Source organism: Schistocerca cancellata, chromosome 2, assembly GCF_023864275.1.
Source record: "Schistocerca cancellata isolate TAMUIC-IGC-003103 chromosome 2, iqSchCanc2.1, whole genome shotgun sequence".
Classification (NCBI taxonomy): domain Eukaryota; kingdom Metazoa; phylum Arthropoda; class Insecta; order Orthoptera; family Acrididae; genus Schistocerca; species Schistocerca cancellata.
Window position 1 is genome coordinate 972,600,159 of NC_064627.1, and position 19,712 is coordinate 972,619,870.

Consider the following 19,712-nt stretch of genomic DNA (forward strand, 5'->3'; position numbering starts at 1 on the left):
GACTGCCGCCGTCAGTGTCAGCCAGTTTGCCGTGGCATACGGAGCTCCATCGCAGTCTTTAACACTGGTAGCATGCCGCGACAGCGTGGACGTGAACCGTATGTGCAGTTGACGGGCTTTGAGCGAGGGCGTATAGTGGGCATGCGGGAGGCCGGGTGGACGTACCGCCGAATTGCTCAACACGTGGGGTGTGAGGTCTCCACAGTACATCGATGTTGTCGCCAGTGGTCGGCGGAAGGTGCACGTGCCCGTCGACCTGGGACCGGACCGCAGCGACGCACGCCAAGACCGTAGGATCCTACGCAGTGCCGTAGGGGACCGCACCGCCACTTCCCAGCAAATTAGGGACACTGTTGCTCCTGGGGTATCGGAGAGGACCATTCGCAACCGTCTCCATGAAGCTGGGCTACAGTCCCGCACACCGTTAGGCCGTCTTCCGCTCAAGCCCCAACATTGTGCAGCCCGCCTCCAGTGGTGTTGCGGCAGGCGTGAATGGAGGGACGAATGGAGACGTGTCGTCTTCAGCGATGAGAGTCGCTTCTGCCTTGGTGCCAATGATGGTCGTATGCGTGTTTGGCGCCGTGCAGGTGAGCGCCACAATCAGGACTGCATACGACCGAGGCACTCAGGGCCAACACCCGGCATCATGGTGTGGGGAGCGATCTCCTACACTGGCCGTACACCACTGGTGATCGTCGAGGGGACACTGAATAGTGCACGGTACATCCAAACCGTCATCGAACCCATTGTTCTACCATTCCTAGACCGGCAAGGGAACTTGCTGTTCCAACAGGACAATGCACGTCCGCATGTATCCCGTGCCACCCAACGTGCTCTAGAAGGTGTAAGTCAACTACCCTGGCCAGCAAGATCTCCGGATCTGTCCCCCATTGAGCATGTTTGGGACTGGATGAAGCGTCGTCTCACGCGGTCTGCACGTCCAGTACGAACGCTGGTCCAACTGAGGCGCCAGGTGGAAATGGCATGGCAAGCCGTTCCACAGGACTACATCCAGCATCTCTACGATCGTCTCCATGGGAGAATAGCAGCCTGCATTGCTGCGAAAGGTGGATATACACTGTACTAGTGCTGACATTGTGCATGCTCTGTTGCCTGTGTCTATGTGCCTGTGGTTCTGTCAGTGTGATCATGTGATGTATCTGACCCCAGGAATGTGTCAATAAAGTTTCCCCTTCCTGGGACAATGAATTCACGGTGTTCTTATTTCAATTTCCAGGAGTGTAGAATGCAGCACAGTAGTTTCTTCTTAGCTTGTAAATCACATGACTGGTTTCACAGGTAGCCCTGTCTTTGATGGGATAGGTGATGTTAGTTACTGGACTGGAGTAGATGCTGGTGGGAGGATGCATGGAACAGGTCTTGCATGTAGGTCTGTTACAGGGGTATGAACCATGAGGTAAAGTACTGGGAGCAGAGGTTGTGTAAGGACGGACGAGTATATTGCGTAGGTTCAGTGGACGGTGGAATACCACTGTGGGAGGGGTGGAAAGAATAGTGGGCAGAACATTTCTCATTTCAGGGCATGACGAGAGGTAGTCGAAACCCTGCTGGAGAATGTAATTCAGTTGCTCAAGTCGTGGGTGGTACTGAGCTATGAGGAGAATGCTCCTCTGTGGCCGGACGGTGGGACTTTGGGAGGTAGTGGAAGGCGGGAAAGATAAGGCACGGGAGATTTGTTTTTGTACAAAAACAAAAATACAAATACAGTTTAGAAAAGTCGCCCAGAACCCTGGCTCAGAGAAGACTTACCTGACAGGATGGTCAGGAAAGACTGACTGTCGGAGACTGCACTGGATGAGATTTAAAAACCTGAGAGCTTAAACGTGGAACACGGGGTAATATGCAAGACAGACATTACTACTAAAACAACATGCATTGTGTTAATAAGAGTGAAAAGCTAAGTGCATTGTATGTAACAGAGGTTGGAGAGGGGATGGCGAAAAATAGACAAGTCAGCAACGAAAGATATAGAAAACTAAAATGTAGTGAAGAAAGGAATAATGATTCTTTATAATCATTAAACTATTCACGATTGCTGATGCACTGCAATGTTAAAAGTTCTATGCTGTGATGGAAGGAGTTAATGTAAATTGAGTTGGGTTGTGAGAACCAAAGACATGTTGTTGTGCTAGTTCCCACCTGAGGAGTTCTGGGGGAAGAATCCAGATGGTTCGTGTGGTAAAACAGGCACCGAGGTCACGATTTTCATGTTGTAGAGCATGTTCTGCAACACGATATTGCATGTTGCCAGTATACACTCTCTGCCTATGCCCATTCATCCTAATTGATAATTTGGTGGTAGTCTTGCCAATGTGAAAGGCCGAACAGTGTTCACATAACAGCTGATGTATGACTTGTGTCATTTCACAGGTGATTCTCCCTTTGATAGTATACATTTTGCCTGTTATAGGGCTGGAATAATTGGTGGTAGGAGGGGTGAGTAGGACAAGCCTTGCAGTGGGGACGGTCACCAAGGTAGGAGCCATAGGATAGGGAGATGGTTGCAGGAGGAGCATAGGGTCTGAGAAGGAAATTGCATATGTGAGGGTGACGAAAAGCTTTGCCATCCCACCTCTGTTACATACAATGCCCTTAGCTTTTCACTCGTATTAACTTGGTGCACGATGTTTTAGTAGTAATCTCTGTCTTGCATATTACCCTGTCTTCAACGTTTAAGCTTTCAGGTTTTCAAATCTCGTCCACTGCAGTCCCCAATCTGTCTTTCCTTCTCGTCCTGTCCCATAAGTCTACCCTGACCCAGGGTTCTGGGTGACTTTCTAAAAAATGCCACGTAAATATCAATGTTGCATAAAAATGTTTGTGAAGATTTTATATCAATTAAAAATACAGAACAATAAAATCTTTTGTGCATTTTGCAATAATAATTCATAGATTTTTTGTGCATAATGTAAGGTGATAAAATTCTTATCAACAGTTGGACACTATTATTTCCTGTAACAGTAGTAGACATTGTGGCTTCCAGTGTTACAAAGTTAAAAGATTGTCAAGACTGCTTCTGATCAATCCAATACATGTTAACATAGTTCCTTCCCCTGTACATCTTTTCTTCTTCTGCTCTACTCGTAGTTTTCCATGTAAAACAGTTTGCAGTTTAAGAGAATACGCTCATATTTGGGAGGAAATGCATTCGTATTCCTGTTTAAGCCCGTCATTATTTCTTGTTACTTCACTAATAATTAAGGCAAATTTTTCATATTTAATGGTACCCATCTGCACATTCCTGTCAGGTAGTTGTCATTACTTTGTTTGTGGTATCCACAAATCACTTCAACCAAATATTAGGAGAGTTTCTTGAGTGAGGACATAGCTCCTTCTCCAACTGTAGATCAGGCCTGTCCAACAAATCCACTTGACTTCATTCATACCATGATAAAATAGTTATTTATTTGTACCCAGGATTGTTATTATGTTATTGGTGCAGAAAAGGTATGATTCTAAACTCTGTGAATGTAGTGCAAAAATTTATTCATTTATTCAGGGTGTATACAATCCGGGAAAAACCCGGGAATTTTTTAGAATTCCAGGAATTTTTCATTGTTTTTGTTTTCAGTTAAATTTTTGAAATTTTGACTGCTAAGAACCGATACTCTAACAAAGGATATTACTGTATCCCACTACAGCAGAATAATCCTGCAGCAATAAAATATGAACAGGAGAAAAAACGAGAATAAAACTTATATTGCAAAAGGAAATGTGCCATTTACAGCAACAAAACACAATGCTCATACCAGTGTCTGCTAACAGCAAAGTGTGTCAAAGGCTTTAGGAAGACTATGCAATGCGCCATAACAACAAATGCCTCCAATGAGCGTGATGTCACAACAGTTTACATTAGATTCCGAACCAAGTACAGTGCTGACGAGCAAGTTGTTTCGTTCTCACTATACCCCAATGTCCTTGGTGGAGAAGCCGTAAGACAGAGGACTGTAATGAACGTGGGACCACGACCCTGGACTGATCATTATCAGAACGCAACAGCAAAACACCATGTCGTACAAAAAGTCTCTCCTTGTGAGCAAAAAATCGGCGAACCAACGGATCTTCGATCCGTGACTTTGACAAGGGCCATTGCGTAGCAACGAAACGCAGAACGGTAGCAAGGACAGGGTCGGCAGCTGTGGCTGTAGCTACACGACTAAAATCAATCGGAAACGAGTCGACCACGTCATCGGTTTCCGAATCAATGAACATGCTAGCAAGTTCAGAGGAATCGAATGCTCTATCCTTAGCAACGGGCAAACAGGACAACGCATCGGCATTTCCGTGCTTAGCAGTGGACCGATACAAGATATAGTAGCGGTACTGCGAGAGGAAAATAGACCAGCGAATGAATTTCTGCGCTGTACGTGGAGGTACAGGCTTGGTCGGGTGAAAAAGCGATGTCAAAGGTTTGTGGTCGGTGATGATGGTAAAGTGACGACCATACAAGAAATCATGAAACTTTGTAACACCAAATACGAGAGCCAATGCTTCTTTCTCGATCTGTGAATAATTTCTTTGCGCAGACGAGAGCAATTTGGACGCAAAGGCAATAGGGCGATCGTGCGAACCTTCTTTGTGCGCAAGCACAGCACCGATCCCGAAATCCGATGCATCCACCATCAACAAAAGGGGCTTCCGGGGATCGAATGGCGTAAGGCAAGTATTGGAAAGCAACGCCGATTTCAACTGGCGAAAGGCGCCTTCGCGTTTCGTCGTCCAGACGAATGGAACACCTTTACGGCGTAAGCGATGAAGTGGAGCTGAAATGGAAGAGGCGTGGGGAACATAGCGATGGTAATAGTTGATTTTTCCCAGCACACTCTGTAACTGCTTCAAATTCTGCGGCGAAGGCAAGTCTTGTATGGCACAGAGGTGCTCTGGACTGGGATGTATGCCTTGGGCATTGAGTACATGTCCCAGATAGGGTAAGTCATGAGCAAAAAACACACATTTGTCCTTCCGCAAACGAAGACCATTTTGTCGCAAGACCTGAAATAATGTTCTGAGATTGGCTAAATGTTCTTCTTCCGTCTTTCTGGAGATCACATTATCGTCCAGATAGTTTGCTGCAGTAGGGACCGACGCACAAACAGTATGTAGATATTGCTGAAACAATGCTGGGGCGGATGCACACCTGAATGGCAGTCGTTTGAATCGGTACAAACCAAGATGCGTGTTAACCACCAAAACGCGCTGGGATTCTTTGTCCACCGGTCTTTGCAAGTACGCATCTGCTAGGTCCAACTTCGAAAAATATTTACCCGGGCACAGTTTGTCAAAAAGATCTTCTGGGCGGGGTAAAGGAAAAGTTGCAGGAACTAGTTGTGGATTCACTGTTGCCTTGAAGTCCACACAAAGTCTCACTTTTCCGGAAGGTTTTGGCAAAATTACTAAGGGTGATGCCCAGAGAGAAGCCTGCACACGTTCAATTACACCTTGTGATTCCAAATCGTATAATGTTTTTGCGACCTCATCACGCAATGCGTGGGGAACATTGCGGGCTCTGAAAAATTTCGGTTGCGCGTTTACTTTCAGTTCCAAATGTGCTTTATAGTTCTTAGCGCAACCAAGGCCCGGTGCAAAAATGTCTGCAAATTCTTCACATAGACGAGAAACACTGTCTGAAGGCACAGTCTGGTACACTGATAGGACCTGATTTACTATAGACAAGTTAAACAACTGAAATAAATCGAAACCAAACAAGTTCACTGCAGAAGAAGAACGAAGGACGTAAAATGACACAAGTTTTGTTTGTTCCTTGTATGTTGCAAGAAGGCTGCACTGTCCTAACACAGGGATCGCTTGTCCTGAATAACTACTTAACTTAACATTTGCGGCACGCTACGGAGGTGTGCCCAGCTGTTCGTACGTGTCGTGATTGATCAGTGAAACTGCAGCCCTGGTATCGAGCTGGAACGGTATCACTTTGCCATTAATGTCCAAATCTACAAAAAGTTTATTGTCCTGCTGACGACAAGAGCGACTGTCTCGTGCAATGTGAACTGACACTGATACAAAATCACTTGCGACTTGACGGGAGTTCCTGCGATGTCGACGCACACTATTTGTGGGACGAACACAGTCACTGTTAGAGAGATTGGCACTGGGCGGAGTGGCGTGAACTATATGAATTTCCATGGGCGAAGCGTCGCGAGCCTGAGTATCCTTGGTTTGATTCCGATTCCGGCGCGAGGCAAAGGGCCTGGAATGGTTTTGAGCTTCCGATCGGAGCTTTTTCTGGCAAACACTTTGAACATGTCCTTTTTTATTACAGAAAAAGCAAATAGCCTGGCGTGACGGGCAATTCTCACGCGAATGTCTAGTAGCACACTGTGGGCATGATTTCACTGCATTTGCTTGCTGGCGCGGTACACGTGGCTGAGAGCCAGGCAGCTTTGGCGCGGCCAGGCGCGAGGACTCTTTACTGTTCCGTGCAGCTACGTGTGCACCCTTATGGAGGAAAGGAGATAAGGCTGCCGCTCATTACCTTGAATTCTGTAGGCGGCGAGATGGAATCCAAATTGGCGTGACCACTCCGACCAGCTTTCCAGTGCCGCATCAAAAGGACGAAAAGTTGGTGCAACTGCGTGTTGTGGCTGCGTGAGCGGTGGAGCGGCGGCCGCCGCATCGTTTTGCATTGCACGTTGATCCTGGACGAGCTGTCCAAGGGCATCCAGTAAGGCCTGCGTCTGCTGATTCTGTAAGCGATAAAATTCGGACAGTACATCTGGAGATTGTGGCGAAGCCATTACACGAGTAAATCAGGGCAGTATAGTTACGAACATGATTTGGGCTCGTCGCCAACTGTTGTGGATTGGCAAGCAGCCAACCCACTATGAGGAAGCCGAAAGGCACGCGTTTAAGCTCACGCAGGCTGGCGTGAGGTCTGGAACAGGACAAGGAAATGAGACTAGCAAAAAACGAACGTAGCTACTGGAATACTTAACTTTAATCCATAATTGGTGAACATCGCTCTTGACGGTACATGTTTTATAGCATCAGTAGTAACTGGTAATGGCGCCTTGCTAGGTCGTAGCAAATGACGTAGCTGAAGGCTATGCTAACTATCGTCTTGGCAGATGAGAGCGTATTTTGTCAGTGAACCATCGCTAGCAAAGTCGGCTGTACAACTGGGGCGAGTGCTAGGAAGCCTCTCTAGACCTGCCGTGTGGTGGCACTCGGTCTGCAATCACTGATAGCGGTGACACGCGGGTCTGACGTATACTAACGGACCGCGGCCGATTTAAAGGCTACCACCTAGCAAGTGTGGTATCTGGCGGTGACACCACAGATTTAAGTGTCAGGAAGTCGTTTCTGAAAGTATTTGTATGGAGTGTAGCCATGTATGTAAGTGAAACATGGACGATAAATAGTTTGGACAAGAAGAGAATAGACGCTTTCGAAATGTGGTGCTACAGAAGAATGCTGAAGATTAGATGGGTAGATCACATAACTAAGGAGGTGGTATTGAATAGAATTGGGGAGAAGAGGAGTTTGTAGCACAACTTGACTAGAAGAAGGGATTGGTTGGTAGGACATGTTCTGGGGCATCAAGGGATCACCAATTTAGTACTGGAGGGCAGTGTGGAGGGTAAAAATCGTAGAGGGAGACCAAGAGATAAATACACTAAGCAGATTCACAAAGATGTAGGCTGCAGTAGGTACTGGGAGATGAAGAAACTTGCACAGGATAGAGTAGCATGGAGAGCTGCATCAAACCAGTCTCAGGACTGAAGACCACAACAACAAAAATGAGCTATTTCCTTCCTCATCTTTGTTCAGTGTGCAGTTTGTAAGGGGTCCGTAGGCCCTTACTATAAGTTTGCATTCGGCACAGGTCGATAGGGCAAACAATCGATTGTGTCGTGTTGCGAGAGCGAGTGTGAGTTCAGGCAGTCCCATGTTGCGGGCCGAGCTGTGTGGAGGCCTGTTGCTAAAATGCAAGGCTTTACCAACAAAGGGAGTGGCCATCGCCGTGGTTTAACCCCTTTGTGCCAGAATAATACGGGGAAAGTGAAGAAGTATAATTACGGGAGTGGTCAGTGATATTTCAGTGCCGATATTTTGGTTTCGCGACTACAGCGCCGGCATCATTTTGGATTGCAGTGTTGGATTGTAGTGATTTGGATTAGCGTGTGACGATAATGAAATAACGAAGAAGCCTGTGCTGAGATTAGCCGTAATTAGATATGTATGACGAAGGCAGTGGCTGTCTCCTCCTTTTTGTGTTTTTTGAGATGAATATAGGTTCTTGATTAGTGAAACTGTGTTGGTGTTCTTCTTGTTACCAGACATTTCATTATTACAGCATTTGAGAAGGACAAACTGGAAAGTAACAACTCCGTAGCAGTCAATTCCGATTGCCAGCCCCATTAGGTACACGGTCACATTAATTAATAATTATTGGGCTGCTATTCGGTCAGATCGGGTCGGCTAAAATATAAATTGGACGTGTTACAAGTTGTTATTCTGCTTACATCATTCAGCCTTGGAACCATTCTTTCCTTCATTTAAGGAACTTGAACTCAATTGAATAGCTAATTTCAGAAACAACTCTTTTTCCACAGACTGTTTTTCATAAAAATGCACAAAAATTTCAATTTCATACATTAATCCTTCGTTGCAAAAACATAGTGCACTATCCAGTGGTGTATGTGTATGTATTTTTGGGTGCAATTGCAGGTATCTTGCTTAAAGGGAAGTATTTCATAAATATCAGGACAAGTATTGTTTCTGAAATATATACTAATATATTATTTAATACGAAAACCATTCAGTTATTAATGTGTGTTTAATATTGGTGTAGTATGAGATTATATTAATTGAATAACGCACAATAGCAGGAAAACAGTATATGATTTGCACATTACTTTTTTCAATTTTTAACTTTTACCTTTATGAATTTTATGAAGTTGCACAGTCAAATTTTAAACCAAATCTGTCTTCACATTGTTTTTAATTACACTGCACTTCTTTATTCTACTCACAGACCATATCTCCAAGTTCAATTGTTGACTAATTGTAGATTGTGGTGTAAAATTCATGGACTTTATCTGGAATATATCCTTCTAATTTCTTGACATCAGCTATTTTCTCCAAACTTATTGGCACACGTGTTATATGCTTTCTCTGTGGGAAAGGGAATTGAAGAGTTGCAGTCAATACAAAGACAGAAAGCTTACATGACAGAGCTGTGGATATATGCTTTTCTAATCACAGTACAAGAAGTGTTACTTTTGTATTCATATTCAAAGAATTGGGACACCACTAATGACTGTTTCTGATCCCTGGGCACCTTTCTACTGGCACTCTCCAGAGAGATGGTATTTTGGGCCACCAGTTTTTGAGTGCAAGAATACTGCTTGTTGAAACTACCTTCACTTGGAACTTGTTAACTTTTGAACTTAAGATAGCAATCAGTTTATCAAATTGCTTGATGTGGTACACCCTATTCACTGAGTGGATTTTTCTCTTCACTACCGCGAAGTCCCTATCTCAGGGAAGAAATGAATGTCCACGTACAGGGAAATAATGATTAATAGTGAGGAATTGCTCTGAAGCTTCCAAAGCCAGGAAAAGCCTTACAACGGTATGATTCCTACTTTGCCTGGGGCAACCATCTGAAAAAAACATGTAGATGCTTAAAAACATGCAGATGTTTAATGTTTTTTGGGAGGTTGTTTGTGATGAAATATAATAAGAATGACCACACCTCATTGGGTGTCTTCCTTACTGTTCCTTCATGATAAACACAGAATTTTGATTCACCGGTCTGCAGGTAGTGTATATTAAAGACATTAACAGTAAGCTGTTGATAGAAGAAGACCTCTCGAATGGGTATAGTTGGTAGGCATAGATTCTACATGAAGTCAATAGCAGTTCCTACTATTTCCTCATTATCAATGCATTTCTCTGTAATTTAACTAACGAGAGAAGAAAACTTAACAGCCCCTCTCATGTTTATGACGAGTTCTGGAGAAGCTATCTGTTTCTCTGTGTCATTAAGCATTATATTTTTCATTTTAGGTGACAGTTGTTCAAATTTGCCACACTTGTCAATGTATCATCTTCTGAAACAGAGTGAAAATCTTGTATTTTTCAACCATGTTATGATATTTCACTTGAAACTGATCATGCATGGTTTTTACATTAAGCTGTTCTAGCAAATAATGGTGATCTCGAGAGCCATAGTGAGTTACTTTTTATGGGTAGAAGTTAATATGTTCAACAATAGCATTTATCTCTCTACTATTTTTCAAATTGCCTGAACGATTTTTACCTCTTTGATTGGTAGGTAGGTTGACAAGTGCGAGTAGTTTGCTAATCCTTCATACTCTCATGTTTTTCACGCCATGAATGTTCAGGAATGCTTGCATACATACCTCCACTTTTCTGGTACTAGAATTCAAAGAATATCTGAAGTTTTGCTGTCAAGGTTTATTATTAGAATCATTTTATTTATTTCGCAAATGTCTTCTTCCAATACCTTTGGCAGTAATCAGCCCTTGTGGATCAGTCTTGTGCATCCTTTGAGTCCATATTGTGAAAATGTGTGAAGATCCCCATGCTTGTTTCATTTATTTCCTCAGAGCACTGTCGACAACTTCTGTGAAGTAAGATAAATATTCTGTGTGAACCAGCAGTACCAGCATTTTGCTTATTACCAATTAATGCAAAAATGTTAATAACAACGTATAATGGTTAGAGTATCTACTCTATTTCTTCAGCACTATTTTCCACTGACGTTTTTGGGCTCCTGTCCTTTAGTATGCAGCCTTTTAATCTTCTCATGTTTATATTTCCTATTTCTCACTCCCTTCTTTCATTTTAATGTCCTGCAAGCTCTAACTGTCAGCAGAAGACATGTTGCACATTAATAAACTACATGCGGTTTACTCTCTTCACATGCAAAAGTGTCCGTGCGAGAGCTCATTTGTCACTTATTTCACTTCGACCAACACTATGTATAGAAACAACACTTCTCAGGACAAGTGTCCTTTCTGTGCTCACTGTAAATTTTGCCGATCCGCTTCTGAAATCAGCTATTCAACTATATTACTGTCACATACAGTTCTCTGCCATTGACCACTGAGATGAGATGTATAAGTGTATCTCACAGGTTAACCTAAAATTATTATGGTATATATGGGTGTAAACTGGTTCTTTTTAAGTTCAAATAAGTCTTCCTTTTGAGGCATATTGTGTTACTGACATTGTTGTTGTGGTCTTCAGTCCTGAGACTGGTTTGATGCAGCTCTCCATGCTACTCTATCCTGTGCAAGCTTCTTCATCTCCCAGTACCTACTGCAACCTACATCCTTCTGAATCTGCTTAGTGTATTGATCTCTTGGTCTCCCTCTACGATTTTTACCCTCCACGCTGCCCTCCAATGCTAAATTTGTGATCCCTCGATGCCTCAGAACATGTCCTACCAACCGATCCCTTCTTCTAGTCAAGTTGTGCCACAAACTTCTCTTCTCCCCAATCCTATTCAATACCTCCTCATTAGTTACGTGATCTACCAACCTTATCTTCAGCATTCTTCTGTAGCACCACATTTCAAAAGCTTCTATTCTCTTCTTGTCCAAACTAGTTATCGTCCATGTCTCACTTCCATACATGGCTACACTCCATACAAATACTTTCAGAAACGACTTCCTGACACCTAAATCTATATTCGATGTTAACAAATTTCTCTTCTTGAGAAATGCTTTCCTTGCCATTGCCAGTCTACATTTTATATCCTCTCTACTTCGACCATCATCGGTTATTTTACTCCCTAAATAGCAAAACTCCTTTACTACTTTAAGTGTCTCATTTCCTAATCTAATTCCCTCAGCATCACCTGACTTAATTGGACTACATTCCATTATCCTCGTTTTGCTTTTGTTGATGTTCATCTTATATCCTCCTTTCAAGACACTGTCCATTCCGTTCAACTGCTCTTCCAAGTCCTTTGCTGTCTCTGACAGAATTACAATGTCATCGGCGAACCTCAAAGTTTTTACTTCTTCTCCATGAATTTTAATACCTACTCCGAATTTTTCTTTTGTTTCCTTTACTGCTTGCTCAATATACAGATTGAATAACATCGGGGAGAGGCTACAACCCTGTCTCACTCCTTTCCCAATCACTGCTTCCCTTTCATGCCCCTCGACTCTTATAACTGCCATCTGGTTTCTGTACAAATTGTAAATAGCCTTTCGCTCCCTGTATTTTACCCCTGCCACTTTCAGAATTTGAAAGAGAGTATTCCAGTCAACATTGTCAAAAGCTTTCTCTAAGTCTACAAATGCTAGAAACGTAGGTTTGCCTTTTCTTAATCTTTCTTCCAAGATAAGTCGTAAGGTCAGTATTGCCTCACGTGTTCCAACATTTCTACGGAATCCAAACTGATCTTCCCCGAGGTCGGCTTCTACCAGTTTTTCCATTCGTCTGTAAAGAATTCGGGTTAGTATTTTGCAGCTGTGACTTATTAAACTGATAGTTCGGTAACTTTCACATCTGTCAACACCTGCTTTCTTTGGGATTGGAATTATTATATTCTTCTTAAAGTCTGAGGGTATTTCGCCTGTCTCATACATCGTGCTCACCAGATGGTAGAGTTTTGTCATAACTGGCTCTCCTGAGGCCATCAGTAGTTCTAATGGAATGTTGTCTACTCCCGGGGCCTTGTTTTGACTCAGGTCTTTCAGTGCTCTGTCAAACTCTTCACGCAGTATCTTATCTCCCATTTCATCTTCATCTACATCCTCTTCCATTTCCATAATATTGTCCTCAAGTACATCGCCCTTGTATAAACCCTCTATATACTCCTTCCACCTTTCTGCTTTCCCTTCTTTGCTTAGAACTGGGTTGCCATCTGAGCTCTTGATGTTCATACAAGTGGTTCTCTTCTCTCCAAAGGTCTCTTTAATTTTCCTGTAGGCAGTATCTATCTTACCCCTAGTGAGACAAGCCTCTACATCCTTACATTTGTCCTCTAGCCATCCCTGCTTAGCCATTCTGCACTTCCTGTCGATTTCATTTTTGAGACGTTTGTATTCCTTTTTGCCTGCTTCATTTACTGCATTTTTATATTTTCTCCTTTCATCAATTAAATTCAATATTTCTTCTGTTACCCAAGGATTTCTATTAGCCCGCGTCTTTTTACCTACTTGATCGTTTGCTGCCTTCACCACTTCATCCCTAAAAGCTACCCATTCTTCTTCTACTGTATTTCTTTCCCCCATTCCTGTCAATTGTTCCCTTATGCTCTCCCTGAAACTCTGTACAACCTCTGGTTCTTTCAGTTTATCCAGGTCCCATCTCCTTAAATTCCCACCTTTTTGCAGTTTCTTCAGTTTTAATCTACAGGTCATAACCAATAGATTGTGGTCAGAATCTACATCTGCCCCAGGAAATGTCTTACAATTTAAAACCTGGTTCCTAAATCTCTGTCTTACCATTATATAATCTATCTGAAACCTGTCAGTATCTCCAGGCTTCTTCCATGTATACAGCCTCCTTTCATGATTCTTGAACCAAGTGTTAGCTATGATTAAGTTATGCTCTGTGCAAAATTCTACCAGGCGGCTTCCTCTTTCATTCCTTCCCCCCAATCCATATTCACCTACTATGTTTCCTTCTCTCCCTTTTCCTACACTCGAATTCCAGTCACCCATCACTATTAAATTTTCGTCTCCCTTCACTACCTGAATAATTTCTTTTATCTCGTCATACATTTCATCTATTTCTTCATCATCTGCAGAGCTAGTTGGCATATAAACTTGTACTACTGTAGTAGGCATGGGCTTTGTGTCTATCTTGGCCACAATAATGCGTTCACTATGCTGTTTGTAGTAGCTGACCCGCACTCCTATTTTTTTATTCATTATTAAACCTACTCCTGCATTACCCCTATTTGATTTTGTATTTATAACCCTGTAATCACCTGACCAAAAGTCTTGTTCCTCCTGCCACCGAACTTCACTAATTCCCACTATATCTAACTTTAACCTATCCATCTCCCTTTTTAAATTTTCTAACCTACCTGCCCGATTAAGTGATCTGACATTCCATGCTCCGATCCGTAGAACGCCAGTTTTCTTTCTCCTGATAACGACGTCCTCTTGAGTAGTCCCCGCCCGGAGATCCGAATGGGGGACTATTTTACCTCCGGAGTATTTTACCCAAGAGGACGCCATCATCATTTAATCATACAGTAGAGCTGCATGTCCTCGGGAGAAATTACGGCTGTAGTTTCCCCTTGCTTTCAGCCGTTCGCAGTACCAGCACAGCAAGGCCGTTTTGGTTAATGTTACAAGGCCAGATCAGTCAATCATCCAGACTGACATACATCATTTTAAATATCCAAGTGCTGTTTTTTAAGATCTACACCCAGTGCTCTATATTTCCAGTTATATGTGTGACTTGCAGCTGACGATATAGTTATGTTTCAAGCTTTACCTTACTGACGTATACATGTGTGATTTTTCTTAGGCTCGTGAAGCTGTGGAGATGCGAGCACAATTAGAGAAAAAGCTTGCACAAAAAGAAAAGGAGAAAAAGGAAGAGCACTTAAGACAGTTGGCTCAGAAGGCACGTGAAGAACGAGCCGGAATCAGAACACAGGCAGCAGCAGGTTTGTATGAAATGTGTCCTATAAATATGGTCAGATTTCTTGAGCAGTATAGGGAGATGTAAAACATTTTCTTTACAGAAAAAGATGAGGAGGCGAGGGAACGTGACCAAATGCGTTATGAAAGGCACAAGGATCGCCAGCGGGAAAAGAACATTGCAAGAGCTGCACCTGATAAAAGGTACAATTTAATTTCTCCATAGTATCAGAAAACATGTAAATTATTTTTACTTTTACTAAAAGAAGTTCTAGTTAGAATTGTTACTTTCCTTTTTCAGAACGAAACTTCAACGAGAACGTGAAAGAGACATAAGTGAACAAATTGCCCTTGGTTTGCCAGCGAAAACCATCTCTGGAGGTGAAGTGCAATTTGACCAACGTTTATTCAACACATCCAAAGGAATGGATTCAGGTTATGGAGATGAAGAGAGTTATAATGTGTATGACAAACCATGGCGTGATACTGGAAATCTTGGTTCACATATTTATCGCCCCAGTAGAAATCTGGACAAAGATGTGTATGGTGATGACTTAGATAAATTGATCAAGACAAATAGGTTGGTATTTTTACATTGCTATAATTTTCTTTATAGATATATAACTGAGAATTGGTGTAGTAAAAAGAAATACTCGAAGTACCTAATTTAGAAGTACTGTTCTCATACTGAAAAAACAATTTTATGAGGTTAAATATTGCAGTGTAATATTAGTAGACTTGTGTTCGTGCCATTGACATCATAAAAAGCTTGATTATTCTTTTGTATAAAAGCCGTCCTTCCATGGCTGTGTACCATTTTTTAGTTATGTTCTTATTTCAAATTTAAAATATTTTGTAATTCGTATGTTGACGTAGTAGTAATTGTAAGACATACAGTAGTTTTACACATTAAAATGTATATTAATGATACAAATTTAATCTTTAAAATTTTTTCTTTCTTTTTTTCTTTTTCGTGGGTTTTGGTGAGGAACTGTAGCTTACAAAAGAAATGTCCAGGCAAACATCTTTTAGCAACTTGTGATAGCAAGTGAGAGTGCAAGTCTTACATACTGTACAGGTCCATCAGGACAATAGCCTGAACTTTTAGACTTTTAGATCACAAACTGGAATCATTTCTTCTTCAGCACCACATAATATATGTGATTGTTAGTGGACCAACCTGAAACCGAAGATTTCCATTGACTGCCATCAATTAATATAAATGCTCATCAGCAGTAGAAATCTTTTTCCATGCATTTGTGAATTGAACCACGGAACATATCAGTAATGTTAAAAGAACAAAGGGGAAAGTGCATATCATGAAACTTACACTTTGGAGCATACCATAAACTTAGAGCATTTGTCAGCAGTAATGATTTTACACAATCCTTCTCATATTGATGTGCTTTATTGTATGTAGTTCAACAATGTAGACTGATATAGACAGTCCATTTTTCCATTTGTTGATTCTTGCTGATGGTCTTGTCATCATTATCTTTCTTCATCCTCTGTATTTGCATTTTTACATGCATGAACCTGAATTATGTAGATCTTTATTAATTTTTGTATTACCCCATTTGCCGATCAGAGTGCCTGACACACTTGTCTGTCATTTCTCCAAGTAAAGTGGTGCAGTGGTTAAGGCACTGGACGCACACTTGGGAGGAACAGTATTCAAATTCCTGTACAGGCATCCAAATTTAAGTTTTTTGTAATACCTATATTTTGACTCTTCGAAAGGGATACAGTTAAATTCCTAACCTTGCCTTACAATTTTTGTATCATAATGGAATGTTGTGGAATATACGAAAAGAATGCATGCATACGCGCTCACACGTACACATGCACATGCACACACATGCGTGTTTGCACATGCGACGCAAGCGCGCGCGCGCGCTCACACACACACACACACACACACACACACACACACACACACACACACACACACACACAGGAGAGAGGTGTGTGTGTGTGTGTGTGTGTGTGTGTGTGTGTGTGTGTAACTGATTTTTTTTTGTTACTCCATGAGTGATAATATAGGTTAAAACTGTGGCTGCCATTTTCTGTTGCAGATTTGTGCCAGATAAAGAATTCAGTGGTACTGACCGCAACGCAACAAGAAGTGGACCTGTACAATTTGAGAAAGAAGAGGAAGATCCATTTGGTCTGGATCAGTTTCTTACACAGGCTAAAAGAGCCAGTAAACGTCCAAAAGAAGACAGAGATCGTAGGGATGACAGGGATAAAAGAAAACGAAGGGATTAACTGCAGTGAACACAAAACAGATATCAAGTATAGATGTGGATGACTAGCAAGTGTTAACAGTGCATGAAATGTAACTTTGTGGACATATTTGTTAGTGATTTGGTGTACTCTGTGACATTATAATTTGATTTCAATTATTTCTTATGATGCAGATTTCCTTAAATTTCATCTGAGTTGTTAACAGTGTAATTGTTGTGGCTGCTGTACATATCACCAATATATGAATAGTCCATATGATCACAGACTAATATGAAAAATATTTTTTAATAATAGATAACAAAGCTATTGTGTTCAAACAGCAATAACATTTTGTTTCAGTTACAGATTAGTGTAGCACCTGTACATAAAACTATTTGTGGAAGCTAATGGTATATTAGTTACCCAAATGTGGCAGAGTTGATGCAAATGTCATTGTATGATACTAAAATGTTCAACTTTCATATATGTTATGAATCGTACTGCATTGTACATTGTACAAATACACTAAAATGTGTATTATGTGCGAAGTATCATAAGTATAAAAAAAAGGTTCAAGTGAGCACAAATAACAGAATATTACCTGCCAGAGAAGGCTACTCTAGTTGACATGTGGAAAGAAATTGCGAAACCTTGTGTTCAACATGAATGATATTCAACAACAGACAGTTACAGAGTTAATTAGTGTAGGGTTTGGCAATTATTGAAAATGCCATGATTACTATTACATATGTTTCTTGAAGTTGCTAATGTTTGCACATAATTTAGTGACTGCTGGAGGCCAGCTTGTGACTGCAAATGTTTATGTTAACAGATCTATCTTCATCCACCTCCCGCAGTTGTCTTTTAAAGAAACATTTAGTAGCCATAAATTTGTGCATGTTATGAAATATAACAACATTGATATCTTTTTACATGTGTAATGTATTATTTGCTGAAGTTACAGACGGATGTGTAATATGACCACTTCTCCCATTTTTAAGATGTTTTGATTTATGACATCAGGTGAATTTATTTACAGCAGTAGTCATGTTGTGGAGAGGTATTTGAAGCAATAATGATGTACATATGCCTTTCTTGAACATCACAAAATTCCTGCAAAATGTTTCTTGGAGAAGCTGTGGTGCATATGGTCAAAATAATACCAAGTTGATCATTTAGAAATGAGCTATTCCCAGATGATTTGCCATAATGAAACCTTTGATGTGTTAGCTGGGATTTGCATGTGTCCGTTGATTGTGATACTTATTCCCTGGGGAAACTGCCCTTGCTCAGCTGGGTTCCCTTTACCAACATGCAGCTCAGGCCAAATATACAGTGTTCTTGTTGCATTTGTGTGAACCCCAAATATGTATTACTACACATACTGGAACAAAACTCTTACGTGTTACTTTGAAATGTTGTTTCTTAGCTCAGTTACACAGAGTGACTGAAGACTTGTTCTGCATGTACTTTCCACCTTTACTCAGTAAACTCGATACTTCTTAACACTACAACCAATTGCACCAGTTTTCCTTCATGTGTTGTGAACCATTTAATAATGCCATTTTGATTTGAATCACCCTGTCAGTCACAAAGTTACTTTAATTTCGTCATATATTATGCTAACTACTTGTAGTTGTCTGGTTTGTGGCATTTTGTTTTGCACAGTGCTATATGGGGTAGAACAGCCTGATATGTGTAGTTTGAGACGAAGATAAAAACATTTAAGAATGCTACAGGATAAAAAAGAAACATAACACTCTACCACCTCATTTACAAGTTAATGTGAAGGTGTAAGCAAATGTAAGTTTAAAATAATGTATCAGATGATAAAACATTCTTGAGTTTCCAACCATGTAAGCTGGTTAAAAATCTGTGAACTTTCAGCACAGTACTCCTCAGCGTTTGTCAATTGGTGACTGTAGTGTGACTGCTGCTGCTGCTGCTGTTCTTAAACAGCCACACTACTATTTGTGACGTCATATGGTGCCCAGCCCAACACCATATAAAGTATTGTGTTGCAGGTCCATCATGCCCACTTCACTCTTCCAGTAGCCGGAGCTCAAGCACTGCTTAACTATAGATCACCATCTTTATTGAGGGTGTTTCCAGAAGTTTCAGCTGTATCACTTCATTTATTGCTATTCCAGAAACTATTTGTCCGTTCAATAATAGATGTCTCATCAGAAGAAATTGAGTGTCCATTTTCCAGAGTGTGTTCTGCTATCAATGACTTCTCAGGATACCATAAGTGCAAACCACTTCATGTTCTGTAAGGTACTTTTCAATAACACACATAGTATGTCCAGTGTAAAACTGTCCAACATACATGGTATTTTGTACACCACTGCCATTCAGATGTCTACATCATCATCATCATTCATGAACCTAATGAGTTAGTTTTGCGAGAGGCCTGAAGACTGAATCAATTTTATACCTCTGTAGGAGCGTACTAATCTTTCCTGAGCCAGAGAATAGCTGAAATCCAAGCTTCTACATGTTCTCCGTGGGGACCTTCTTTTTAAGTGCCTTTGATGAAATGACTTATGCAATTTGTCAGTTGTTGTAGCTATTTTTGTTTCAACACTTTGTGTAAGTGGTTCAATTTTTTCAGCAGGTTTTCAGCTACTGAAATTAGTTTATTCAATGCACCAAGGCCCTAAGAGCAGAACATTTCTGTGTAGAGCAGTGGTAGCTAGTATAGAGCAGATACTGGCCAGTGTGGGTGGGTTTCCAGTAAACACTGTGGCTGAGAAACCCATTTGGTTTTCAGCAGACAAGAATGTCAAGGAACAGCAAGTAACTCTCTCTTACCTCCATCATGAACTTGATGTTGTCATGGAGGATGCTGCTGTGGTACTAGAA

At 41.4% G+C, this 19,712-nt stretch overlaps 1 protein-coding gene across 1 annotated transcript in view; it reads left to right on the plus strand.

The window, feature by feature from the left end:
- Positions 1-17,781, plus strand: part of LOC126162941 (puff-specific protein Bx42) — a 61,959-nt gene extending 44,178 nt beyond the window's left edge. The window contains exons 9-12 of the mRNA XM_049919773.1: positions 14,506-14,647; positions 14,726-14,825; positions 14,923-15,201; positions 16,697-17,781. Coding sequence (XP_049775730.1) covers positions 14,506-14,647; positions 14,726-14,825; positions 14,923-15,201; positions 16,697-16,889 — 714 coding nt within the window. The 3' untranslated portion in view covers positions 16,890-17,781. The remainder of the gene's footprint in view (positions 1-14,505; positions 14,648-14,725; positions 14,826-14,922; positions 15,202-16,696) is intronic.
- The last annotated feature ends 1,931 nt before the right edge of the window (positions 17,782-19,712 follow it).